At 32.6% G+C, this 26409-nt stretch overlaps 1 protein-coding gene across 1 annotated transcript in view; it reads left to right on the top strand.

The window, feature by feature from the left end:
- The window catches only part of LOC130441134 (uncharacterized), a 156253-nt gene that overhangs the window by 121094 nt on the left and 8750 nt on the right, over positions 1 to 26409 (top strand). Inside the window, exon 6 of the mRNA XM_056774682.1 lies at positions 25971 to 26138. Coding sequence (XP_056630660.1) covers positions 25971 to 26138 — 168 coding nt within the window. The remainder of the gene's footprint in view (positions 1 to 25970; positions 26139 to 26409) is intronic.

Here is a 26409-nt window from a genome sequence, read left to right as displayed (position 1 = left end):
TTTTTTCAAATGGCAACCCCCATTTCTCTCTTTATCATTGGATTCTACGCTTTAAATTTGGGAGACTCCATTCATATATCTCAAATTAATGTTTTATGTGGAATATTGAAAAAACTGATGGCGAACAACGAATAACAAAAGTTAACGTATTAAAAATTGAAATACTTTAGTCAATCAAAAAATATTTAAAAACACTACACTAAGAGGAGAAGAACAAAATTAAAATTAAACTAAAGAAAAAGTTCGAAATGGTATCCCCCAGCTTCCGAATATTTATGAATTCTTCCTAAAAATCCGTGCTGAGTGGCGTATCGAATTTCTTGCGGTGAAAAAGTTCGAAATGCATTCCGAAGTCTTTCCTGACAGTCTTCTTTTGTAATTAGCGGCGAAGTATACACGATATCTTTTATACGACCTCAAAAAAAGGATTTAATGGGGTGATATCCGGTGAGTGAGGAGGCCATTGTGAGCTATCCATCGGACCTAAAAATAAGTCTGTAAAAAGTTATTTACAAGCGCATTACCGTGTGGTGAGGCTCCGTCGTGCTGATACCAAATCTGATTCCAATTCAGATTTAGTGGGTGTAAATAATTTTCTAATATTTCTAAGTATCTGTTGCCTGAAATAATTAATTGACTGAAGTTTTTTAATTTTTGATACGTTAACTTTGGTTATGCGTTGTTCGTGTCAATTAAAAACCATAAAGATTTCAGTTTTCTACATAATTTCATTTGAAATATATGAATTTACTGATGAAGTCCCCTTAATTTAAAGCGAAGGATCCAATGGTAAAAAGAAAAATAGGGGCTGCTATTTGGAAAAATTAAGTTTTTAGTTAGCGAAATTCGCCACCATTTTCTGAACACCCTATATAAATTTTTGTCAGGGTTTTCGCAGATTTTCAAAGCTGTAAGTGTTATTTGTACAAATCTCAAAAATATCTCACTTACTCTCTGACAAACTTAAACTTAGATATATAATTTTTTTAGAGGAGGAATGCATGTGTCAAAAATTTTTGAAAGTGTGAAATAATTGAAAAATGGTGGAATTTACGCATACTATGCCTTGTATAAAGTTATATTGAAATTTTGCATAGATTCTAAAAATTTGATAAAAACCATAGCATTCCGTTTGAAATAACGGAGTTTGGGTCCACTTCCGGTATAACCAGAAGTTTCAGAAAACTGAAATCATTTTAGCTGAAACGATCATCTCGGAAAACCCATGCAAGCAAATTTTCAGAACACCAGTCCCAGTAATTTCCCATTTACATATCGATTCAGCTCGTCGTGAAGGACCCTGTACATAAATGATGAATATTTACATCTATTCTCAACTTGATGTAATAACGGCCAACTCACTGCTAGATACAATTGCTCACCATTGGGAACAGGTTCAGCCTTTAGACGTTGGCGTTTATAAACTAGTTAAACAGGGATGGAGTAAAATTTTTCGAAATTATGATCAGGAAATCATTTTAAAAAACGGTTACTGTTGTGAATAATGTTAGTAATAACCAAGACGAAGGTATAAAATCACCGCCATCCACCTCAACGTACAGTATTACGCCGAGTCATATACCATTAACCTTAGCAGTTGTGTCAGAAAGTTTTATTGTTATAATTTGCAAGTTTTGGTAGGACCTTGAAGTATTGCCAACTATGTAATTAACACAAGTGATTACAAGGTTTGTGTGGAATTTCTTCAGTAACGCAACGTTTGCTTTGTTTACCCTAATGTATAATGTGACATCTGCAAACTTCTAAGAAAATGTCTCCATTTTTTTTATGTTAAATGTTCCTGTTTCGCATAATATAAAAATTATAGTACAACATTACATAATCAAAAAATGTATGTATACAGTTGAATAAAAACGTGTTTATTGTTTATTAATGTGAATGATGTTCACTTGGCAACTGATGTTTTTTTGATTTGTATGTGAGGATTTATTAACTTGAACAGAGTTAATTCACTCTCAAGTATAAGAAGAACAAGTTTGGGAATAAAACAATAAATAGAATAAAAGTTTTATTACTAACTAACTATTTTTTCCGTAACCCTATTGAAATACTATTAATTTTTTATCTCTAAGCTGAATTACATAGCATATTCCATTGAATCTGTCTGCTTCACTTATTCACGGAATTACAAGTTTCTTCCGCCTTTCCAATGAGAAATACTTAGGACAAGGAATAATGAAGTATAAGGTCTTAGTGAATATGCGCCTTCCTTCAAACCCATTGGTGTGCAGAACGCTCACATTTTTTAAAGACCAGTAAAAAAAAGAAACCTTGAATTTCGCATTCCAAAATCCATCGCATAACTGTTACAATTGATACAAAGAGTATTCAAAACATTTACGTTTGATTGATGCCGTATAATCCATTCCATTGACCACTTACGTCTTCATCTTAATGTCCCTAAACTGGAGGTTAGATAGAAGAGAAAACGTGATGAAATAGGTATATAAACAAATTTTAAAAGTCATCAAATCACTGAAGATGATAGAAATAAAAATTATACTAAATTACTATTATTCCAAATCGGCATGATTTTAGGTCTCTTCTGTTTTAGATTAAGAAACATAAAAATTATACTTAGCTTCCACGTTATTCAAAATCTGGAATGTTTTTATTATGGCATTTTCAATTCGTTGATAGAAAGGATATTCTGAAGAGCGATAAATTAGTCAAAAATGGAAGTTTATCAAATGACATCATCTTTATATTGAATTTTTAGTTACTACTTTTAATGAAACTATTTTCACCCTTGTAGAGCAAAGAAAAAGGGAAAAATAAGAATATTACGAAGTTTTCTCTTTATTTGGAAATTTTTTTATTAAAAATTGATTGTCTGTTGGGATTTTTAATTCGATTAGTATTCTCAGGTCACTGACGAACTACCGTGTTTCGCGCCGTTAACACAATATGAACTTAACAAGTCAAGTCTTTTGGTAGCCTTTCAATCTCGTTTGGAACTCATTTGATATTTATTTTTAGATCTTTTGGTGAACCTATTCACAATTGATAAATAGTACAAAGTGTTAACAAAATAGATTCAAAGCCTTCACGCCCTATCTTAGCTTATCAAATTGGCGAACCAAGAAAATTGAAACGAGAAAATGGTATTGATGAAAAGAACCAGCTGAGGAATGTTTAATTAACAAAAAATATTCACAGAATCGTGGTACTAGTGAGAGACATCAATTATAATCAATTTCGAATCGAAAAACCTTTTCTCTTTCGAATGCTGATACCAAAAGCGTAGTTTCATTGACAGATTATACTCTAGAAGCCCCGCTGTTGTCAAATAACAATAAATGAAATCAGGAAAACATAGACGTCGATCTAGTTGATATCAATTTGATTGGAATATACTAAGATCAATAAAAATTCTCAACCTGTGTGATAATAGGAAGTGACATGAAAAACAACTATAAAAAATAGATATTTAATTAAATTTTAAAAGTCTGACTGAAGATTGTAGAAATAAAAATTTCACTTCAATTTCTCATTTCCTAAGCTATTTATATATGGTTATGTTTCTAAATCGTCGTGATATTAGGCATCTTCTCTTTTAGATCTAGAAACATAAAAATTATAATTAGCTTTCACGTTATTCAAAAACTAGAATGTTTTTATTATGGAATTTTCAATTAGATCTTTTCATCGAATTTTTAGTTACGACTTTTAATGAATTTCAAATATTTAGAACTATTTTCACCCTTGTACAACAAAGAAAAAGGGAAAAATAAGAATATTACAAAGTTTTCGCTTCATTTGGAAACTAGAATGTTTTTATTAAAAATCGATTGTCCTATACCATGCATGTAATTTTTTTTTGAAAATTTATAGTTCGAAACTATAGGAATGGAAAGCGCGAAGTTTACTTGAATTTGCAAAGCCGAAAAATGTTTGAAAAAATTCAATTATTGAGAAAACCGATAAATACATCTGTCTCATGGTAAAGTATATTCGATAGGAAAGTTCATTTTCTTTCAGAAAAAAACCAATTTTTCTGACCGGGAGAGTCAGGCAAGCCTTTTTCTAAAGTGATGATGTTGATTTTTATTATTTTGTTCGTTTTAGTTTCTTTGCAAAAGAAAAGAAACCAGACACAACTCGACCTCCTGTACGACCACCTATAACGTGGTATGTAAGCTGGTCCTCAGCATCCCAACTACTCCTGGCGAACCCTTGATGAAAATACAGGACCTAGTCCTAACGTAAGAACAAGAAGAAGTTTTAGTTTCTACTTTTAGATTTTCTTAGTTTGTGGGCTGAGAAACGGCCGGAAATATCCAGCAAATATAAAATCCATTGACTCTGAACTCATTATCGATAAATAGAATTATAGTCAATGAATATAATCTAGAATATTTCTCTGTGGAAATACTATTGTTCCTATCCAGTGATAATTATAAAATGTATCAGGAAGCAACTGAAATATTCAATAATAGACATCAAGGAAACAATATGCACTATACAATAGTAATGAGGAATATGGAAATATTCGAAATAAACGTTAATGTTGAAAATAAATTCGATAAGAAAACGTAAAAAATCCGTAGCAAGTGAGGCGAAGAAGTTAGATGTACCGTGCAAAATTCTAAATATTCTTTGCAAAAGAGGGCACTGTTGCTGCAAAATGTGGGTAAAAGAGTTTTCTCAAAATTTTTTAATAAGTTTCAACCGTATAAACCCAAATTTATTCGTACAATAAAGCCTAGAGGCTTTAATAAAAGAATATGAGTTTGTTTTCGTATTCAAGAAAATATTAAAAGCAATTGTTTTATGTTTAGAAGAATAATGTTTTCAGACGAACCTATATTTAAGTGTAACAATGACTTCTTAGAATTGTCGATGGTGGAGTGACAACAATTCTCACTTCAGGAATAAGATTCGTGATCAATATTCATTAAAAACAAATGTTTGGTTATACTGAGATAAAATAATCCAGCCTTTTTTTGGAAATCCACGACTTTCTCAAATATATCTAAATTTGTACAAACTCAATTGTATGATTTTATTGATGACCTACCAATACATGAACGGTAACAAATTTGGTACCAGCAGTACGGCGCAGTTATACATAAAATTTTTTGACCAGCTATGTCACCAGACTTAACCTTGTTAGATTATTTCTTTTGGGGTTACTTGAAACAGAATGTATACAAAAAATGACTGTTTGCAAAAGTCCAACATTTGGAAAGGGTTATTACGGAAACCATTAAGCCATAACCCCCAAGTGAATTTTGTCATAAAACGGAAACGTGTTTTGAAAAAGAAGGTGGGTACGTTGAGGCAATTGTGGTTGGACATAAGCTAAGGTATTATCATTTTTTGTAAGTAAAGCTAATAAATATTCACATAAATATCATTCGGAATTTTATTCCTGTTAAGTTGTAGAATGATAAATATGGTTATGCGTATCAATTATTTCAAGACATAAACAAAATGCTGCAAAAAAACTAGAATGAAATTTTTTATAACAATTCAGTTGATTTTCGTTATCATAAAAAATTAAAGTACTCTTATCTCGAGTGGAATTCACATTGTTCATCATGCCTCATATACGGAGTTTCAAAATCTGTTGGTTGTATTTCAGTTTGTAAACCATGCAGAACTTTTTACGAAGAATACCTGTTTTCGTAATATTAACGATAAAATATTTCCCATATGGTGCGAATTTAAGTGGACACAATATATAACATTAAAAAAATAGAGTGTTCATTATTTTATTCAATTATTTGTTACCAAATATGATAAATCTCGAAACTATCAAGACTTCAATCAAAAAACTTTTCAATAATTTGTTAATGTTGAATCGTACAACAGAGCTTAAGCAAAATTCTTATATTCTTATGTTATCGATTAATTCGATAAATATTTTAAAACGAACTCGTGAGACGTATAAACAAACAAAAGCGAATTTTTATGCTAAACTTTGATGGCCTTGGAATATGCAGCAGTCACAAGCGAAGCATAGAAATACATTCAACTTTTTTTAACTCGTAAAACAAACATTTAACATTTGGTGCCTGCCTAATTTTAATAGTCTTAAAAATGCAATGACCTCTATAGAATAAACTGTAAATGTTGAGCTGTTGTGTCAATTAACACAAAAAATTGTATAGGCCAGTTAAATTCATCGAATAATTCCGGAAATATCGGGCTCTCAATCAAATTTCTTGGAGTTATTGAGAAATGTACATTTTTTTCTATTGTAATAAGTAGGAAATATATTAGAGAGAAGAAATATAATCATGATAACGTATGAAAGCTAGATGGAATAAATTAGTTATTTCGACTATTGTACAAAATTAAAAAAGAATATTGGAACATATTCAAACTTAACTATACAAGTATATCGTTTGAAACGTATTCTTATGAAAATTCACACAATTTCTACCCTTAAATGCTAAGAATCATACAAGGGTTGCTAGACAAGCTTCTGTAATAACATAAAACGAGACATATTTTTACCCTAATCATTTTCATTTTCTAAAATAGTTTCCTTTCAAGTCAATACTCTTGGTTTAGCGATGCTCTAGCCTTTTCAATACTTCCAAATAATATTTCTTCTCAAAATAGAAGTATGCGATTACGATTTCTTCTGAAAAAAATATCTTTCCTGCAAGTAAAAGTTTGATTAAGAGGCAGGAAAAAATAACAGGGGCCTAGATCTACTATCTTAGCTGTTTTTTTTGCTAAAAAGTGTATTCGTCTATCTAGGTTTTATGTACAGTTATGAATCAACGCAAAAAATCCAATTTATCTCGCTTGAATTGCATCAATAAGTAGTAGGATGGTTCATTCGAATTTGCTTTTGGTAACAATCACGGTACCCAATACAAAGACAGTTTACGCATGCATAATTCTTCAGTCATTATATGACAAATATTGTTTTTATATACCGCTAGCCGCTTCTATCTCTCCAAACTTCATACAATGCTCTTTCAATAGCATTTTGTACATTTTTTAATAATATTGCTGGTTGTTGCTGCTTTTGACCATCCCGAACGCTCATCGTCAGTTAAAGATGACCACGTAAGAATTAAGCCGTTCAAAATTTACAGTCGTGACTGATAGAGAAGAGTCTGCGTACACATTGTCTAAGTGTCTAAGGGCCAAATCATACTAGCGAATTGCGAGCGTCTTCAAAAAGTACCGGGCGCGCAACGATTACGCCGAGCACGCGCAGCGAATTCTTAGCGAACGCGCAACGAGAGAATGTGAGGAGACGTAGGTGCTCAATAGTATCATTCATCATGGAATCATTGGGAGATTTGAGTATTGATACAGAGCTACAGAGTGGAATTCAAAATCGAATTTAGTGATCGTAATTTAAAAAAAAAGGCATAGGAAGATTGAAAGTAGAAGATTTAAAATCAAATCATCCAGACCAAGAGTTTTGAAAGAAACAAGCATATATCTAAAAGATATGGCTCCAAACTAACCAGAATATTTTACGTTTTTAAGTCCAGAGCCACCCCGGAATAATTAATTGCAGCCAATTAATTCTTCACCAAGTGTTTATGACGAGAACAGTACCGCTGAAAATACAATTTTTAATGATCTTTTTCTGGATAGTAATTTTCTAAATCCTGGTAGTTACTACTTGTTGTCCATTTTGATAATGAGTGTATTGTGTGCTACAAATAAGTGACGGAAACGTTTAATTTTTGTCACGCCTCCGCGATGTCCTCGCGACGTGTTCGCGACGTATTCGTGGCGCGCTCGCTTCGCTCCGCAGCCGCTTGCAATCCGCAGTATGATAAGACAGTAACTTCTCTTCCATTTACGTAGGCATCTTTGGCTTACTTTAAAAAATCTTCACCTACTTATACAATTGATAAACAGAACTTAGATGTTCAGAATAGCTGATATTTTTAACGAGAATCTCTAAACGCAAGCGTAAACATATTTCTTAAGAGCTGACATCCTCAAGTTGAGGTGGGATAATCATTGCCCATTGGTACATTTTTAAGTAATTATTTAGCACTATTTTGATTTTTACTTTAAATAGAACAATGTCACATCACCACCATTTCTATGCAATAGTTCTAAATAGGTGGATACGAAGATCAGAAGAATAATAAGTGCGATTAGTAGATCTTAACTTGTAGTCTGTCAATAATGATGGATGTTGGAAAATTTGCATAAAAAATTTGAATATCATTTAATCAGTTATAGAATTTATTCGCACTAGATAACTGGAATATATAAAATTGGATTGAACTTTATATATTATCAGTTTCTAGACACTATTATAATTATAACAATTGTTTATTTTTGCGTTGACAGTGCAATTCAATATGTTCCACTAAGTGTTTTTAAAGTCTATTTTACATTGATTTGTATCCTTGCACACTTCTGGAATTTATTTCTTCATTTTATTCAATTAATCGTTTGAAGTCATATTGAAACACTAACTCCCAAATTTTTCATTTGTTTACAACTAACTCATGTTCGATCTTTTCTTTCCTTTTATAGTTTTTCCACTTTTTTAACATGTTCTTATTCAATCTCTGTTATTTTTTTGTAATACACTGAGGGTACAATCTCCTAATTTCTTTTTTCTCATTTATATCATAAGTTTAGAAAAATTGACAATGTAAGATTCAACACCAATTTAAAGATTATATATGATTATGTTGTTTCAGATTTTAATGTTCAAATCAACGCCACATGATCCAGTTTTGCTCAAAATTAACATGACAGTACTTTTAATTCGTACCATAATCTCGCGAAGGTAATTTCGGCTAAAAAACTGGATTGATTTCCATTTGTTTTACACAGAGTGCCTTTTTTAATGTATAATTTGGTATAATTTGAGATTAATAAATCCCAATCCTTGGAAAATGAGACATAAGTATATATTTCAAACTATTGCCTTTACAGCCCTGTTCTTCCAGAAAGGTGATACCAAATTTACATCACATGTAATCATCTCAGGGCTTCAAATGTTTTGAGCAAAATTTTTTTCTGTACTCACAGTTCTTCATAGCATTAATGTAATCGACCAGTTGCAGTTAGTTTGATCTCCATCAGATTAGTATTCTCAGGTCTCTCACGAACCACCGTGTTTCGTGTTTTAACACAATATGAACTTAGCAAGTGAAGTCTTTTGGTAGCCTTTCAATCTCGTTTGAATTCGAATTGGAGTGAATCACTTTTGAATATTTTTCCAAGCAATGTAAACGTTTACTAATTTTTCATATCTTGGAACTCATTTGATATTTATTTTTAGATCTTTTGGTGAACCTATTCACAATTGGTGAATAGTACAAAGTGTTAACAAAATAGATTCAAAGCCTTCACGCCCTATCTTAGCTTATCAAATTGGTGAACCAAGAAAATTGAAACGAGAAAATGGTATTGATGAAAAGAACCAGCTCAGGAATGTTTAATTAACAAAATATATTCACAGAATCGTAGTAATAGTGAGAGACATCAATTATGATCAATTTTGAATCGAAAAACCTTGCGGAAAAGCTTTTTCTCTTTCGAATGCTGATACCAAAAGCGTAGTTTCATTGACAGATTATACTCTAGAAGCCCCGCTGTTGTCAAATAATAATAAATAAAATCAGGGAAACATAAACGTCGATCTCGTTAATATCACTCTGATTGGAATATCCTAAGATCAATAAAAATTCTCCACCTGTGTCATAGTGGAAAGTCACATATAAAACAACGATAAAAAACATGACTGTGGATGGAGTGAAGAATTTTTTTACCTTTAGTGTTTAGAAGAACGATGTCTACACATAGATTTCAAATAATCTAGAGGGTGTTGAGATGTGCACGTTGTTTTTGATTCGATGAAGAAAATATTCAAAGTTCGACCAATATTAGAAAGCACATTAGAAAATTTAAAGCACGTTCACAATCCAACTCGAAATTTATCCATTGATAAGGTCATGTTCAATTAGTAGGGGCGTTTATTCTTGGAGTTTTATTCAGCTAATAGCTCTAAGTTTGAAAATAAATTGCACCAACTCAAAATGATGGTTTCATTTGAAAAGTCCATGAACAATTCAGTCCACTTCTGTTGATACAGAACTATAACTACAAATATTATTGCTACATTTATTGGTCTCAATATGAATAATGACTAGTTTAATAACTAGCGGCTTCAGTCTGCTCTCTGAAAATACAAACAACTATCCAAATACCAATAAATTGTGAACAAAGCAATTTCTCTCTCTGGTAGTTTATAACATACATTAATAATTAGAATTCCTGTACCGCTAATGCTTCAATTTGATTGTTTTTACGTAACGGTATTGCAGCTGACTTTTAAATTTCAAATTTCGGTTTGTCAATAAATTTTTCTTTGATGATACATAAATGAGATTTACAAAATTTTGAATTTCAGATAAAGGCCTTTTGTTTTCACTAAAATTTACTTGGAAGATATTTTACGATCAGTACATGTAGTTATTTTTTCGGAATAAGTTACATTGTCGGGACTATAACACTAATTGAAAAAAAAAAAAATCAGACACACCAAAGTGCATATGTAAACAAGCTAAGATGATTTTGTGAACTCAAATATTTGCGTTGTTGAAAAAAACTTTAACAAACAATTATCAAATTCTTATTTATAAAGTAACGAAACGGAGGACCATTTACAAAGTGCATTGGCCTCAATTCAATACCACCTAAAAAAATAAAACGTCATCACTAAATATTCATCTTGCAAATAAAATTTTCATTGACGTACGTGCAGGCTGTTTCCAAATTCAACCGAATAAATTCCGAAGGTAATTCGTTCGAATGACGAGGGTTGTTACCTAAGTTTCGAGATATATCAACATTCATGTGAATATGTCAAATCTGACATATTCACATCAAGTTTTATTTGCGTTGTTAACAGATACTTGAAATTTTCATGCGAGTATTTTCTGTGACATCCGACGTGGATTAAACCAACAGCAGTACCTATGTCGAAAAACTCGCTTCGATTTTTGGCCTCTCGGGCCACATTGTTTCGCTTGTTTTCCGAATTCAATCGTGGTTTAACTCCGCTACAAGATGAATTTCGTGAAGGTCGTCAAAAATTGGCTGTTATGTCAGTAAACATCCATGTGCAGATCAAAAATAAAATACGAGGTCAACTTTTTTCTACACCTGAAGAAGCGGTTGATGCGTTCTAATCACATGTCTTGGAAGTTGGTTCAAACGCATGCAAAACAGGATTGCTGTTAATAGAGAATATTTCGAAAAATAATAAAGTCGTATCCAATTTTTATCATTTGTTTTCGTTGGTCTATTTCTAAACTTAAGTAGCAACCTTCGTAAATTGAGATTGATTTTCCGTGCATCAACATATCCTTATTTCATCAGATTTCTAGATATTACACCTACCATGTGGTGAGGAGTTTCCTTTTTTTTAAATTTTTGTAAACAGAAACTTTGCAATACATTACGGCTGCCAACTGGTATTTCCGTCTTCATCACTTTATAAGGGGATGAAATTATCATGCTTCATTAGAAATCAGATCAAAATCAATTTTCTAAAATAAATGTTTGTCTTGAAACAGATTTCTATTTTTATTTAATCATAGACTTGAGAAAAAAAAAGAATAAAACCGTGAGTTTTGCTGTTAAGTACGCAATATAAATGGAAAATAGTAGATAAGAAAAAAAAAGGAAATTTTATTCATATTTAATGTTAAAAATGAACGGTTCCCTAGATAAAAACAATATATCCTCCCGAAGTAATATATGTAACGCGTCCGATCTGTTCCTAGTCTATTATATACTATTATATTTTCTCATAAGAAAGGAATTTTTTCCCTCCAGTAGATATCCAATGAAACCAATTAATTTGAAGTCATCTGATTGGAAACACATATTAAATTTTGATATAATTTTAAGAAGTGAACAGTGGAAATAATATATTTGTCATTTGACTCGCCTCATATACCCTCAAAATGGAATCTATATTATCAAAGACAACACTAGATTTATGCCTGACCAGTGGTTCGCAGCTGAAAGTGAGGATGGCGTTCGCTGGGGAATGTTACGCTAAATGAACCAAATAGCTGCGCTTTTGGACGTTGTATTCAATTCGAATCTCTAGCCCAATAGAGAGTTTGTTATACCACTCATATGAGACGTAATAACGTCGAAACTATTTAGTACTTACAACCCTCTCCTTGCAATTGGAGCCATTGATGATGATGACAAAAAGGTCGATGAACATCTCGCTCTAGAGAGGAGATGTAATTAAATAATCGTCGAGGGATTAGCCAGGAAAGCAGTTGTTTTCTCCTTTAAAGAACGGCAGTTTATATTTTCAAAATATTAAATTTTTTAATTATTTCAAGAAGTCCATCGAAATGGGTCTCTTCTGTTATAAAATCACTTTCGAGAAAGTTGTAGATAGGTGGTTATTCGTTCATTGATAAGAAGTGATACGATTCCATGGTCTCAATCTGCCTACTCCACTCCTTGGAATTTCGTCGAAGAAATGAGAAGCTGAAACAAAAAAATATAAAATAATTAAAATAGAAAGTGAAAATAATATGCTTACCATCGAAAATACTGTTGACACTAACACAATCTGGTATTGAGCTAACTGGTGTTTTAGTCGCCTGGAATGTGTAATTATTGGGTATTCATTGGCGAGTTTTGGGTTTTTGGCGCGCGTGGTAAGTATATTATTCGCGGGAGAGGAGATAAATGTGTGGAGATCGGTTTCTCGGGGGTTTATAGAGCAAATGATATTGTTGGCCGAAGTAGGAATGGAGCGAAGTGGATGAAGAAGGTGTTTCCAAGTTGTCAATAATATCTGGCTATCGTCCTTTGTATTCAGACAGTTTGGACGTTTCTCTATTTCGATAGGTTTTCGAATAATCCTGGACTTGAAGGAGTGGAGTGGAGCGATGGTTTTGGTTCTATTGGAATCGATTGTATGCACGGTACAGACAAAATGTTGGGCAGACATGTGTTCCTTTGCACTGATGGAAATTTGTCTGGCCAATATAGTGACGGGGGCAGTCTGAGCAGGTAAATTCCATACTATCCATATGTATGTGGAGTTGATTCTAGATCTCTTCTGTTTCAGAATTAATTCTTTTTTAATAATTTCTAAAAGATAGATATTGTTGTTTCGACTTAACTTCAGTCTATCAAAATATATTGTACATAATTATATTATAAATATTCTGATGAAGACTGAAGTTGAGTGGAGCATCAACCTTTCATTTCTCCTTCAAAACCTATCAGAAAAATGTTTTTCACAGGTTCAAAATTAATTTATTAAAAGAAATTACAAAAGGGATTCGAAAAAGGATTACTGCAAGTGTCCCATCTTAATCAATGCATTCAAGTCAACGCTGCTCAACGGAATTGGAGGTCGAGAAGGATGCGTGGTTCTTTTCCAAAAAAGCGGTTCTTGAGAAGTCCTCACCGGCAGAAATCAAAGGGTTTGCCTATTCATCAAATGATCATTATGGTACTACCGCACGCATAACGCGTAGTGTGGTGAAGCTCCAACTTATCTGAAATGATGTATGCTTACCCGTCACGTGACCTTCAAACAGTACGGATCCATGAATCTCATGCATGAATACCTGCCCACACACACACACACACACACACACACACACCTCATGCAGAATTTTTCAAGAGCGTTGCCTGATTTTTGCTGGCCTCCGTACTATCCTCGACACTGTGTTGATTCCTCAATCCGAACACTTCTTTTGATAGCTTCTTATTTTTCTAAGAGTTTCTTTCCTTTCAATCTCTTAGACAAATAAGAAGCTATCAAAAGAAGTGTTCGGATCGAGGAATCAACAATATATATCGTGCCATCGTGTCAAAAGTTCCTCTAAGAACAGTGTATGCAAGTTAGAGTTCCTCTCCTTTTTGGTTTCACGAAAAATCTATATATATTTATCTAAATATTTAAGAATACCAAATTCCTATAATAATTCTTAAATTACTGATGCCTCCTTTTTCCACGCCAATGCTCAACGAAATTAAAGATTAGGACCCAAGTTCAATAAACATTTTTTCTCTATTCCTCTCCTTGTCTAAAGCATTGCTATTTGACTTTGCGAAATTGCAATGTCAAACACTCAACCGCCTACGACAACCATAATCTATACTCTCCCTTTCTAAAGCGCAACGATAGAAAGAGAAGGTGTTAGAAACAGAGCGTTCGCGGTTCCATTGCATTTTCGGCGGTTATTACACCCGTGTTGTGCACATTTTAAATGCTATCTATGCAATAATAGTGACTAGACGAAAACACTGCGTTATTTTTAGAAAGTCAAGGCCAGGACTGGGTTTCGGATTATTAGTGTGGGTTGGCTGACATTTATTTGAATAAACTGTTGCGTTTTTACGATAAATGTATTGGAAGGACACCGCACACTTCTGAAATAATTTTTAAACTCAGATATCATCAATATACACTTTTAACCAATATTTTTTGATAATGAGTTCAATTTCACCTATTTAATACTATTTTAATATGGATAGTGATAATTTCTCTTGATTGTATGTCTCTCTCCTGAAAACAGAAGAGAGACCACAAATCAAGATAAATTAACACAAAAAATCTTATATATTAAAAAAAATTATGATTTCCATTCCGAGTCCGTTCAGGCGTTCTACCCAACCGATTTGCTTAATTTTTTTTTCAATAAAAGGTATTGATGCACAGATCAGCCATCAACTATCGGATTTCATCTAATTTTCAACATTCTCAAGTTATACTCAAATGCGATTTCCCCTGTACATTACTTATGGGAGTTTTTCACATACACACGTTCTATCCTCAATATCTCAGGTTTTATTTGACATAGAGACTTCGTTTTGGTTTAAGAACATTCGTTGAAACACCTTCTTTCTTTTGAGGTTTTGAACACTCAAATCGGTTGAGTTAGAGAGGAGCTAAGCGCGGACATTCAATGTGGAGTTATGGATTTTGGTAGGTTTTTGGCAATTTTTCTACATTCAAAGATCTATATCTCAGGTTCTAATATAGCTACAGACTTCGTTTTGATTTAAGAACACTCGCTGAAACACCTTCTTTCTTTTGAGTTCTTAAACATTTAAATCGGTTGAGTTGGAGAGGAGTTAGGCGCGGACATTCAATGTGGAGTTATAGAGTTTGGTAGGTTTTTGGCAATTTTTCTACATTCCAAGATCTATATCTCAGGTTCTAATATAGCTACTGACTTCGTTTTGGTTTAATAACATTTGCCGAAACACCTTCTTTCTTTTGAGTTTTTGAACACTTAAATTGGTTGAGTTGGAGAGGAGCTAGGCGCGGACATACAATGTGGAGTTATAGAGTTTGATAGGTTTTTGGCAATTTTTCTACATTCCAAGATCTATATCTCAGGTTCTAATATAGCTACTGACTTCGTTTTGGTTTAATAACACTCGCTGAAACACTTTCTTTCTTTTGAGTTTTTGAACACTTGAATCGGTTGAGTTGGAGAGGAGCTAGGCGCGGACATTCAATGTGGAGTTAAGGATTTTGGTAGGTTTTTGGCAATTTTTCTATATTTAAAGATCTATATCTCAGGTTCTAATATAGCTACAGAGTTCGTTCTTTTCTATTATATTGATTTCTGATACTTATTTAATGGATTCGATGCGAGTGAAGCCGCGGGTAAAAGCTAGTGTATAATGAAGTCTAAGAAGTGAAAACTTGGAGAAATATGGATATTTATAGAAACGTATTTTTAATTGTTTTGAGTCTAAATCATATCAGAATATTTTAAAAATTATTTTTAAATGAAGAATAAATTAATACTACACACTCTTTCTAATTTCTGTCTTCACAAACAGACAATATTTACGAATACATTCAATCAAGTATTCATTTATAATTTGTGATCGACTGTAGTAAAAAGTGACTTAATCAAAGGGTTGTTACTTAAGTTTTGAAATAAACAAATAAAAATAAATATTTATAATTGGATATGGCTTTATCGTTTGTCAAATTATTCTCAGAAACTCATTTGAAGTTTGGCATGTGTTTGAACCAATTGTCAAAGCATTTTTTCTATTCCGATTGAGTTATCTCCAATATATGTGAATTGAACGCATCTACCACTTCTTTAAGATATATAAAAAAGTTAACCTCGCAATTTATTTTCAATCTGTGAGAATAAGAAGGAATCATTGGTTGCCAAAAAAGGACTGTACAGCGGATGACGCATCAATTTCATGTTTTCTGTTCAAAAACGTTTTTGTTTGAACTGATGTATGAAAACTGGCATTGTCGTAGCGAAGGAGGACTCGTGTTATGAAATTGGTTTCTCTGATTATTTCAAATATTTCTGGCAAACAAATACTGATATACTATTCAGAATTGACGGTTTTACGTTGCTCTACTCCAATGGAACGGTGGTGACATATACATAGATCCATGATTCGTCGCTTGCTATGATCTTATCGACGTCTTGTGAAGATTAATCTTCTTCAGCATTTCTTTGCACCAATGGACACAAGCTTTATTTTGAGCGCTAAAATTATGCGGGATCTAACGCGAATATTTTTGATATTCAAATGTTCATGTAATATTGAATATATGCGAATTAATACCCAAACATGCTTCAATCTCACGGTATGGCACATGACGATCCTGCAATATCAGTTTGTGTACAGCATCGATATTTTCTGGCACAACAGCCGATTTTGGACGACCTTCACGAATTTCATCTTGTAGCGAAGTCCAAACACGATTTAATTCAGAAAACCATCGAAATACAGTTGCTCGGGATAGTCCTTCATTATCAAAAATCGAAGCGAGTTGATCGAAAAACTGCTTTTGGTTCGCGAATTAATTCCAGTTTTTGACCATGTTTCAAATATCTGTGAGCAACTCAAATAACAGTTGTATGGCAACATGTGCTGAGTAAATTCAACATTAAAAATGTCAAATGACAATGTCAGATTTGACATATTCATGTCAGTGTTGCCATATCTTATCAGTTCCATGCATAAACAAAATATTGCGTTACCATAGCAACGAACAATAACTTATTAGAAGTGTCAGTGTAAAGTTTGACGTCAAAAAAGTGAACCAGAGTTAAGCAATAAATTAAAATAGAAAATATGTCCACCGAAATTGTGAAAATCGAAAAATTGGAGTATCGAGCCATCATCAAGTATCTTTATTTAAAAGGCTTAATAGGTAAGCAGATTTACGAAGATATGCTTAATAACCTTGGTGATCAATGTCCTTCGAATGCGACTGTGAAAAATTGGACTGCAACCTTCAAAAGAGGTAAATTTTCATTGAAGATGATGTCCGATCGGGAAGGCCAGTTTCTGTGTCAGTCCACGAAAATATCGATCCAGTTCATAACATTATTTTCTCAAAGCGTCGAATTGGGCTGAAGCGGATATCTGAACATGAAAAAAATTGTTGCAAAATGGATCCCCAAATGTTTGATTGTTGACCAAAAGCCTGCAAGGGTATAAGCATCGCGTTCGATCTGTGCTCGACTTGAAAACGATGTAGACTTCTTAAGCCGAATTGTTACTATGATGAGACTTGGGTACATTTCTACGATTCACAAACAAAGCAACAATCGATGGAATGGCGACACTCTGGTACTCCAAGACCTAAGAAGTTTCGTGTCTAAAAATCTGCTGAAAAAGTTCTTGCTTCAGTATTTTGGGATTGCCATGGAGTAATCATGATTGATTTTTTGGATAAGGGTAGAACAATAGCTGGAGATTACTATTCGATATTACCGACCACTCTACGGGAAAAAATTGAAGAGAAAAGACGCGGAAAGCTATCCAAAGATATTTTGTTTTTGCAGGAAATCGCCCCTGCACACAAATCTCATGTTGCCATGCAAAAAATTCGTGATTAGGGTTTGAATTACTAGAATTCTACTACTTATTCACCAGATTTCGCTCCGTCTGACTATCATCTCTTTCCTCAACTGAAAAAAATTTTGAAAAGTCTTAAATTTCCTTCCAACGAGGAGGTAATAAAAGCTGTGTTTGTTCTGGTTTGCAGATCAAGAAGAAACATTTTTTTTAAAAGGTCTAGAGACGTTGCAGGTTCGCTGTTTTCTATATAGCTTCCACCACAGTTAATATATTTTTCATATCGATGTTCTAGTATGTCTAATATACATCGAAAAAAATACTGTTCAACAACTTCAAACCACTAATTTCAGAGACAGATTTTTAACACACAAATGTTATTTTAGTTTTGGAAGCAGCAGATACTCAACTAATTCTAAACTTCCCTGAGCTATAGCGGCTCTTGCAATAGCGGATCAGTGATTGGCGTCATACGCATCTATATTTGTTGCTCGCTTTTGTAGGTAATCTACTAAATTGCACAATGTTAAGAGAAAAATCATGTATTTTTCGCGCTGGAGAAACTCAATTTTCCCAATCCTTACTATGCATCTTGGTATCTATATCATACTGATAGATTCATGATCTATTGCTACTAATACTGCAAGAAAATTGTCGTTACCTTGTTTGTATTGTATATTGTTCAGTAAGTCAGTAAGTATATTATGTTTCACTTGGTGTAGCAGACAACTCATAAAGAATTGACTAATTAGTGAAAAACATATCATTCGTCAAACGAAATATAGTAATATAGTGTAAATTACAATTTTTAAAAGCAAACTAATTTCTTAACTAATTATTTCAAAAATCGGAATATAAAAATACGTTTATAAACAATTAACAATTGAAATTGAGAGAAAAAAATTTTTCAAATCATAATTTTCTCTGGACAACAAACTAGCAAGAAAATTTTTTCTTTATTTGAAAAGCAATGTTATGAATGATTTATGTGAAAAATTCATAACCTATGTTAATTACTGCCATTGTTTAATATAAAAAGGGACATAGCTGACTATTAAGAAAAAATTCATTAGATATGTAATTTTTCAACTTTTATGACCATTGATCGCAGGATCTTATGGAGTGTTGTGATTATAGGTAACGGTGTATTTATGAAAAATAATTGACGTTGATAATTGAAAGATTGTGTTTTATTTCTATTAGAATTTCGAAAGTATATCGTTACAATGTTAAGGATCGGAGGTAACTAACTTCCCGTTTCTGAGTTATGGCTCTTGAGTATATTTTCTAAATTATACCTTCGAACATAATGAATTTTTAATGGATGATTACGTATGTCCATGTATGTTTGACTTATGTTGTACAATCTAAAAATAGCAAAAACTATAATAAATGTTCGAAGTGGCCACCTTGGACGGAGTCAACGGAAAATAGTTTTTTGAACTTGGTAGAGCATTCTAATTTTGCGTCTTATAGCGTCACATTGGAAGTTCATTCTATCGATTAAGTAATTCTTATATTTTCCGGTGCTGTATATACCAAGCTTCGCATGATATCCTTAAAAAAAGGAAAATATTGTATTTATTTCAGGGGAACGTAGTGACTATGCAAATCGTTTCCCACCGACCAATCCACCTATTAGGAAAAATGTTATATTTGTAATTATTAATCTCTCTCAAGTTTTTCCTTATGTCAGTAATATGATATTCGATAGTATGTAGTACAAATGTTAATTTATTTATTCATTAGTTCTCTAAGAAGTATTTGATTGTGTTTTAATATCTCTCATAAGTAATTTCAATTTATAATTACAATTTATGATAATTTTCTTCAGAACGTCTCTTTATGGCGATTTGGTTTTTTTGGCATGTACAACGGTCTAAAAATCTACATATCCCTTAAGCCATACATTTTTTGGAATCAAACAAAGTGTATATTTTTGATAAAAAATCGATTCAATAATTCATTTTTATTATCTTTAGATTGTACAGGTTGTCCCTGTAAATGTTAAGGATTTTTAACCATTCAAATTGTAGTGTAGAATTATTTATTCTGTAAAACTGACTACATGGATATACATAATCATCCATTAAAAATTCATAATGTTCGAATGTATAATTCAGAAAACTTTAGACGCTTATAACTCAAAAACGAAGGAGATAAGAGAAGATGAGGAAATGTCACAGCATTATTTTCACGCGATCCACTCACTTACGAAACTTTGCATTAAGTCCACAAATAATGTTTGTATTCAAACTTCAGAACGTTGCTTAACAATATTGGACACAGAAATACCAACTTTTTGTTTAATATTGAGCATATTTATAATATAAAAACATATATTAATTTTGTACAAGTAAATAAATGTTTGATAATTGTCGTTCATACTCACTTTTACTGGACCCACTGGAAAATCTAGTTTTCAACACGATAACAAACAAGATTTTGAACATCTTTAAATTCAATAATGAAACTTTCATGTCAAAGAAATTTAACTCAAAGTAATATAGTGGAGACCTAACTTTGTCAATGTTTCGACTTCATGCTATCATGCCGTCCCTCCAAGTATCCACCCCCGGATAAATCCGCAGATGGGTATGAAGAAGAACATTCCACCACCCCCTGTTATTTCGAGAGTTTCACGGGTAGACTCCTTCCTCTCCCTTGAGTTCTATGGGAGATTCTGGGAAATTGTATCTTTTTGTTAAGAGTTAGCTATACACTCTTGTCTTCTTGGTTTGGATGATTTAATGTGTGTGTGGGTTTTCCCTGTCTCGGCTAAACCTTTTTTACCCGTCTTCGACAAGATAATATCTAATCCGAGTGGTCTTTCACCTTCTTCATAGCTGTCTCCAATGTATAACTCGGCACCCGGCAAACCATTCTTCAAATATCGTTGAGTTCATTTTCTTATAACGGTTTCTCTCGCGTTTCATTTGAATCAAATACCAGAGCAACAACGAATTGTTCTGCGGTTCTAATATACAACAACCAGGGATCATATCCATTAAGAAATATTGGTAATTATCTAGATTAGGTTACACCCCTCCGATTTCGTTAAAATTTTAATAATTATGTTATAGAAAAAATTATGCTGAAAAATTTGATATTTATATGTAGGGCGCGGAAAAAATCATCCCTTCACTAGTTTTTCAACTTTAAAGTTCGAGAAAAAGATAAAATTCTATGAGTTTTTTTGTATTGCGGTTTATTGATTGATATTTTATCAATATTTTTAATCAAAATTAGTGGTTAGATTAGGTTGGGTTAGGTTAGGTTAGGTTAGGTTAGTTTAAGTTAGGTTAAGTTAGGTTGGGTTAGGTGAGGTTAGGTTAGGTTAGGTTAGGTTAGGTCAGATTAGGCTAGGTCAGGTTAGGTTAGGTTAGGTTAGGTTAGGTTAGGTTAGGTTAGGTAAGGTTAGGTTAGGTTAGGCTAGACATGCGGAGCTAAACTATGATGTATAAATTATTTTTCCTTTTCTGGAACTTCAAAGCTGAAAAACTATGTGAAGGGATGATTTCCGCGCACTACATATATACAGGGTGATTCATTAAGAATGTCCAATATTTGAACTGTAGATTCTAGACCTCAAAATAAGATTATTCTGCTCAACATGTCTTATGCAAATATTGCTAGTTTTGATTTTTATATGTAGGGCGCGGAAATCATCCCTTCACAAAGTTTTTCAACTTTGAAGTTCGAGAAAAAGGTGAAATTCTATGAGTTTTTTTGTATTGCGGTTTATTGATTGATATTTTATCAATATTTTTAATCAAAATTAGAGGTTAGATTAGGTTGGGTTAGGTTAGGTTAGGTTAGGTTAAGTTAGGTTGGGTTAGGTGAGGTTAGGTTAGGTTAGGTTAGGTTAGGTTAGGTTAGGTTAGGTTAGGTTAGGTTGGGTTAGGTAAGGTTAGGTTAGGTTAGGCTAGACATGCGAAGCTAAACTATCATGTATAAATCATTTTTCCTTTTCTGGAACTTCAAAGCTGAAAAACTATGTGAAGGGATGATTTCCGCGCACTACATTTATACAGGGTGATTCATTAAGAATGTCCAATATTTGAACTGTAGATTCTAGACCTCAAAATAAGATTATTCTGCTCAACATGTCTTATGCAAATATTGCTAGTTTCCGAGATACGGGGTGTTCAAAGTTCAAATTTAAATTTTATTTTTGTTTCCAAATTTGTTATTGTTACATATTTAAGAAATAAAAAAATTTTTTATGAAAAAATTAAAATTTATTGAGCTTTTTAGAAGCAAACAACTCGATAACCGATTGAGTTACACGAATCAAATTTTTTTTGTAGAATTTAATAGTTTTTTAATATTTTTTCACTATTTTAGTTGTAAGTTTAACCCAAAAACAAACAAGTGTAACTAGAGCCCTCTATGAGCAATGTTAAATTAGAGTGCAAATTATTATTCCTCATGCCAAAAACCGTAGAATTGCCAATTTTCAAATAGAAATTGTGAAAAAATTATTGCGAGAATCAAAATTTAAATTTAAACTTTGAACTAGCAATATTTGCATAAGGCATGTTTTGCAGAATAATCTTATTTTGAGGTCTAGAATCTACAGTTTAGAGATTGGACATTCTTAATGAATCACCCTGTATATATATATATATATGTATATATATATATATATATATATATATATATATATATATATACATTTTTAGCATAATTTTCTCTATAACATAATTACTAAAATTTTAACGAAATCGGAGGGGTGTAACCTTATCTAGATGATTACCGAAATATTCATGATACTTGCCACCCTTTTATAAATATTGAGCAATAGCTGCTTATATTGTTATTTTACCAAACTTTGGAGAGTAAATTTTTTAAGGAAATTTCTAGGACAAATATTGCTATTGTTAGTTTGAGAAAACCTACGTTTCCAATTTTTCAACTCAATTTGTGCCCAAAAATGCACAGGAACGTCAATAACAATATAAAAAGAAAATCTTATATTCCTTCATTCAATAATATATAAACTAATTGAACTTGTAAATGCTGATATTTCCTCAATAATATGTCATTCGGATGTAAGTATATATGTTTTGATAATTTAAGCAAAGCACGACAAAATAATAATTATAACGGCATTCAATTTCCTTCCGTCCGTACATCGACATTGTTTTATTTTTGTAACCATATGTTCGACCAGAATCCCAAGAAATTTCTCATTATTCCTCGAAATTTACCATATTACGAAATATGGTGGACCTGGGTGAGTGACCATTCCAAAACTCAACAGAATGGGCCAAGAAAATTACATTTTAAAATCCTCATTATCACGCACCTCTGTAATTTGTGATATTCTGATCATAATAATCGCCAGAAGGGTAAATTCTTTCTACGAGTTACCGGGTGATTCTTCAAACATAAATTATGTTTTAACCGGTGTTTGGAAATTTTATATAATAACTAAATATTATCTAGATAGAGTAATCGATTACTGCATCTTGCTAATCAATACTTTGTGATTTTAATTATCAATATATTCAAATTGGACTTTTTAAATGAATAAACCGTTACATGTATGTAAACCAAAAGGAAAATAATTTTTAATACATGCTATGATCTGGCGGCATTAATAATTCACAGCTTTTGATATATACAGGGAAAATATGAATTATCAACTTTTATAAAACAATTTTTTATGTGAAATAATAAACATCAACTTAAATAATATAATCTTAGATTGGTCGATTAATAATCGAAAGCAGAAATTCACAAAAAAATATGTAAATATTGAAAATTTGGTATATTAACATTGAAGAATGAAAATTCAAGGTGTCAACGGATAATAGGTGAATTATTTAATTGAAAACAATTGATATCCTTCAAATTAATGCACAATGTTATCAACCTCTAAGTCGGGTTAGCTCAACAGTTTTCTCGCTAGACGGCGTAAATGTCACCATTTTTGTACTTCGTTTCGTACTTCCTTAAGAATTTGAAATTTGAAAATGTGTTACACCCCTATTGGAACAGATTTTTTTTTAATTGATTATTTCGAGCTATGTTGAGGGCTGCGAACAGACACTAAAGAACAATCGATTGTATGGGTCTCGAAAGAGGAGCCAAATCCAACAAAATTTGTCCAGAATAACGGAATGCTGCCACCGTTCAATTCTGAATGGTATACTAGCATTTATTTGTCAAAAGTGTTGGAAAAAATTAGGTAAACCAATCGCCGAATACGAATTATCCTCCACCACGACAATACGAGCTGTCACACATCAGTTCAAACGTATTTGAACAGTCAAAACATCGAATTGTTGCTACATATTGATACATATCTTGTTTGGCACCCGATTATTTCTTTTTATTTCCGCAGATCAACAATAAATAGAATTTTTGGATAAATAATGAAAATATCGAAGATAGGAACATTGCTATCTGACAGTGAACTGGATCAAACAGTTAGACAACATTTCGAGAAAACGACGGCTCAAAGAACGAAGAAATTGAAGCTGTACAAATACTATTAAGTATTGTAATTAACCACATTCTTTGAACATCTGATGAAGAGAGTCAACGGCGAATTGCTTATACTGCGAGAGAAGGAAAATGCGAACGAGTGGTGTGGATTACTTAAGATCGCTTGACGTGATTCAAGACAAAGTGCAAAAAATTGCATACAAAATATTGCATAGACATTACAGATGTCTCTTGCCGTTGCATCGTGGTGGCCACTGATCCAAGTTCCATAACTAAAAGTGAACAATCTAGGTGAAGTAAACAAGAAAATAAAGTGGTCAGTACATCATTGGTAATAAGTATATATTCTTCTGCCTTGCTTTTGGAATCTGATATGTAGAAAAGTGCCCACTGGTGTTGGAGGACTGGTCCTGGCTAGATAGAATAAGGGTTGTTTAGCTATAGAATTGAACGAGAAAACATAGACAAATTATTTCAGATTGGATGGAACATTCGAAAAACTCCTGAGGGAAATGAAGCATAGGATAACTAAAAAAGCCTTAGCGAAAGACGTAATATCTATGTAGAATCAAAACTCATTTTTCCCAAGAATTGCAACTTGCACGCAATAAAAATGGCACCAAACCGATAATGTTCTGAGTGCGAATACTTATATGAAACAATCAGCTGTACTTCTTCTGCGCATGCTTTTGATCAATAAATATTCCGTCTTGCATTGCATTGCACGTTGTCTTGCATCCTGTTGAGTGACATTTAAAGATGGACGGACAGGTTGGTGCAAAACCATCGCTCAATACAAGCATCAAACCTTAGCACGAACTGTCGACCAATTGATTACATGACGTTGAACGACGTCCGAGCTATGAGGATATAATTATATAAATATTTGTTTTATTCACTGATAATTCATGATTGATTGTATGGTGGCGTTCTAAATGAATTTCCAAATATTTTACTAGTTATTTGTATAATGGAAACAACAATTCTATATAAAAAAACAGAAAATTTTCAAATAGGCGGCAATTTTAATTCAGTTAGCAAATTAGCAGTCAAGAACTTGTTGATACTCTCAAAATTTCACCCTGTACTGTTCTAATTTCCTCAAAAAACAATCTCTCATCGCTTTGTCTCTTATTTTCAGTTAATGAGGCACTCTTTTCAAATAAATCTCACATAATGAGGCTTTTTATTTTATGCAAATTTAATGAGCTTTTGAGGCAAGATATCACGATATCAAAATTGAATAAAGGGTCAAAAATTGGGTAATTTTCCATGATTAAATAACAATTATTATTTCTCAAGTGAATTATTATGTAAAAAATGTCAAAATTATTTTGTCTGAATATACCAGATCGTTCTGAAGTCGACCTAGATCTATGCCAGGGAAGACTACTCCAAAACTGACCACGAACAGTAGTGAAGACAGATAAATCAAAGTTTATGACGTCAACCTTCAAGTGAAGAAGAGTATATGTCGACACTAAACTCATGAAAGTAAGAAGGAAAACATGCAGCATACAGGCGACCCCATTGGCTAACAGGAAATTTCTCCCAGGAATAATTGTTCTTCGACTGGTACATTCTGGAAAGGGCGGGCTCTGACTATTATAAAGATCACTTCAAAAGTGATTGAACTGTTATCAATTCGCATTTAAACTTATTACAGTATTCAATAACTTTTTTTGTTACAGAGTGGCGTGGAATCACATTTATCAGTTAATACAGAAGATTTGGAAATAGCTAATGGATTGGAGATCAATACGCAAGTCAGAAGCAACACGCATTCGAATACCAATGGCAGCATTATCACCATGACCTTAAAAAATAATCATTTAATTGTGGAAACGGAAGAGAGAAATGTGAGTTAACATATGTCGTTCCTGATTCTTTAGGATATCTGTGAAATCCTCTGTTCCCTTATTTATTTTTCACAAGATAATATGCTTAGTAAGTCGCTAAAAACGCTCTTCGGAATGTGAAGCGATATTAATTCAATTCGCTTGGAACAACAGTATCAACATTAGAAATTTTTTATTATTTCCAGACTTGCACAGTGCACATTTGCTATCATGGACAAATATAAATCAATAACATGACGTTACATGATTTTAGTATCCGAAAATATGAATT

The sequence above is a fragment of the Diorhabda sublineata genome, chromosome 3, assembly GCF_026230105.1.
Source record: "Diorhabda sublineata isolate icDioSubl1.1 chromosome 3, icDioSubl1.1, whole genome shotgun sequence".
In the NCBI taxonomy this organism is placed as follows: Eukaryota; Metazoa; Arthropoda; class Insecta; order Coleoptera; family Chrysomelidae; genus Diorhabda; species Diorhabda sublineata.
The sequence above is the reverse complement of the archived record's forward strand: the minus strand, read 5'-3'. Positions and strand labels throughout refer to the sequence as shown.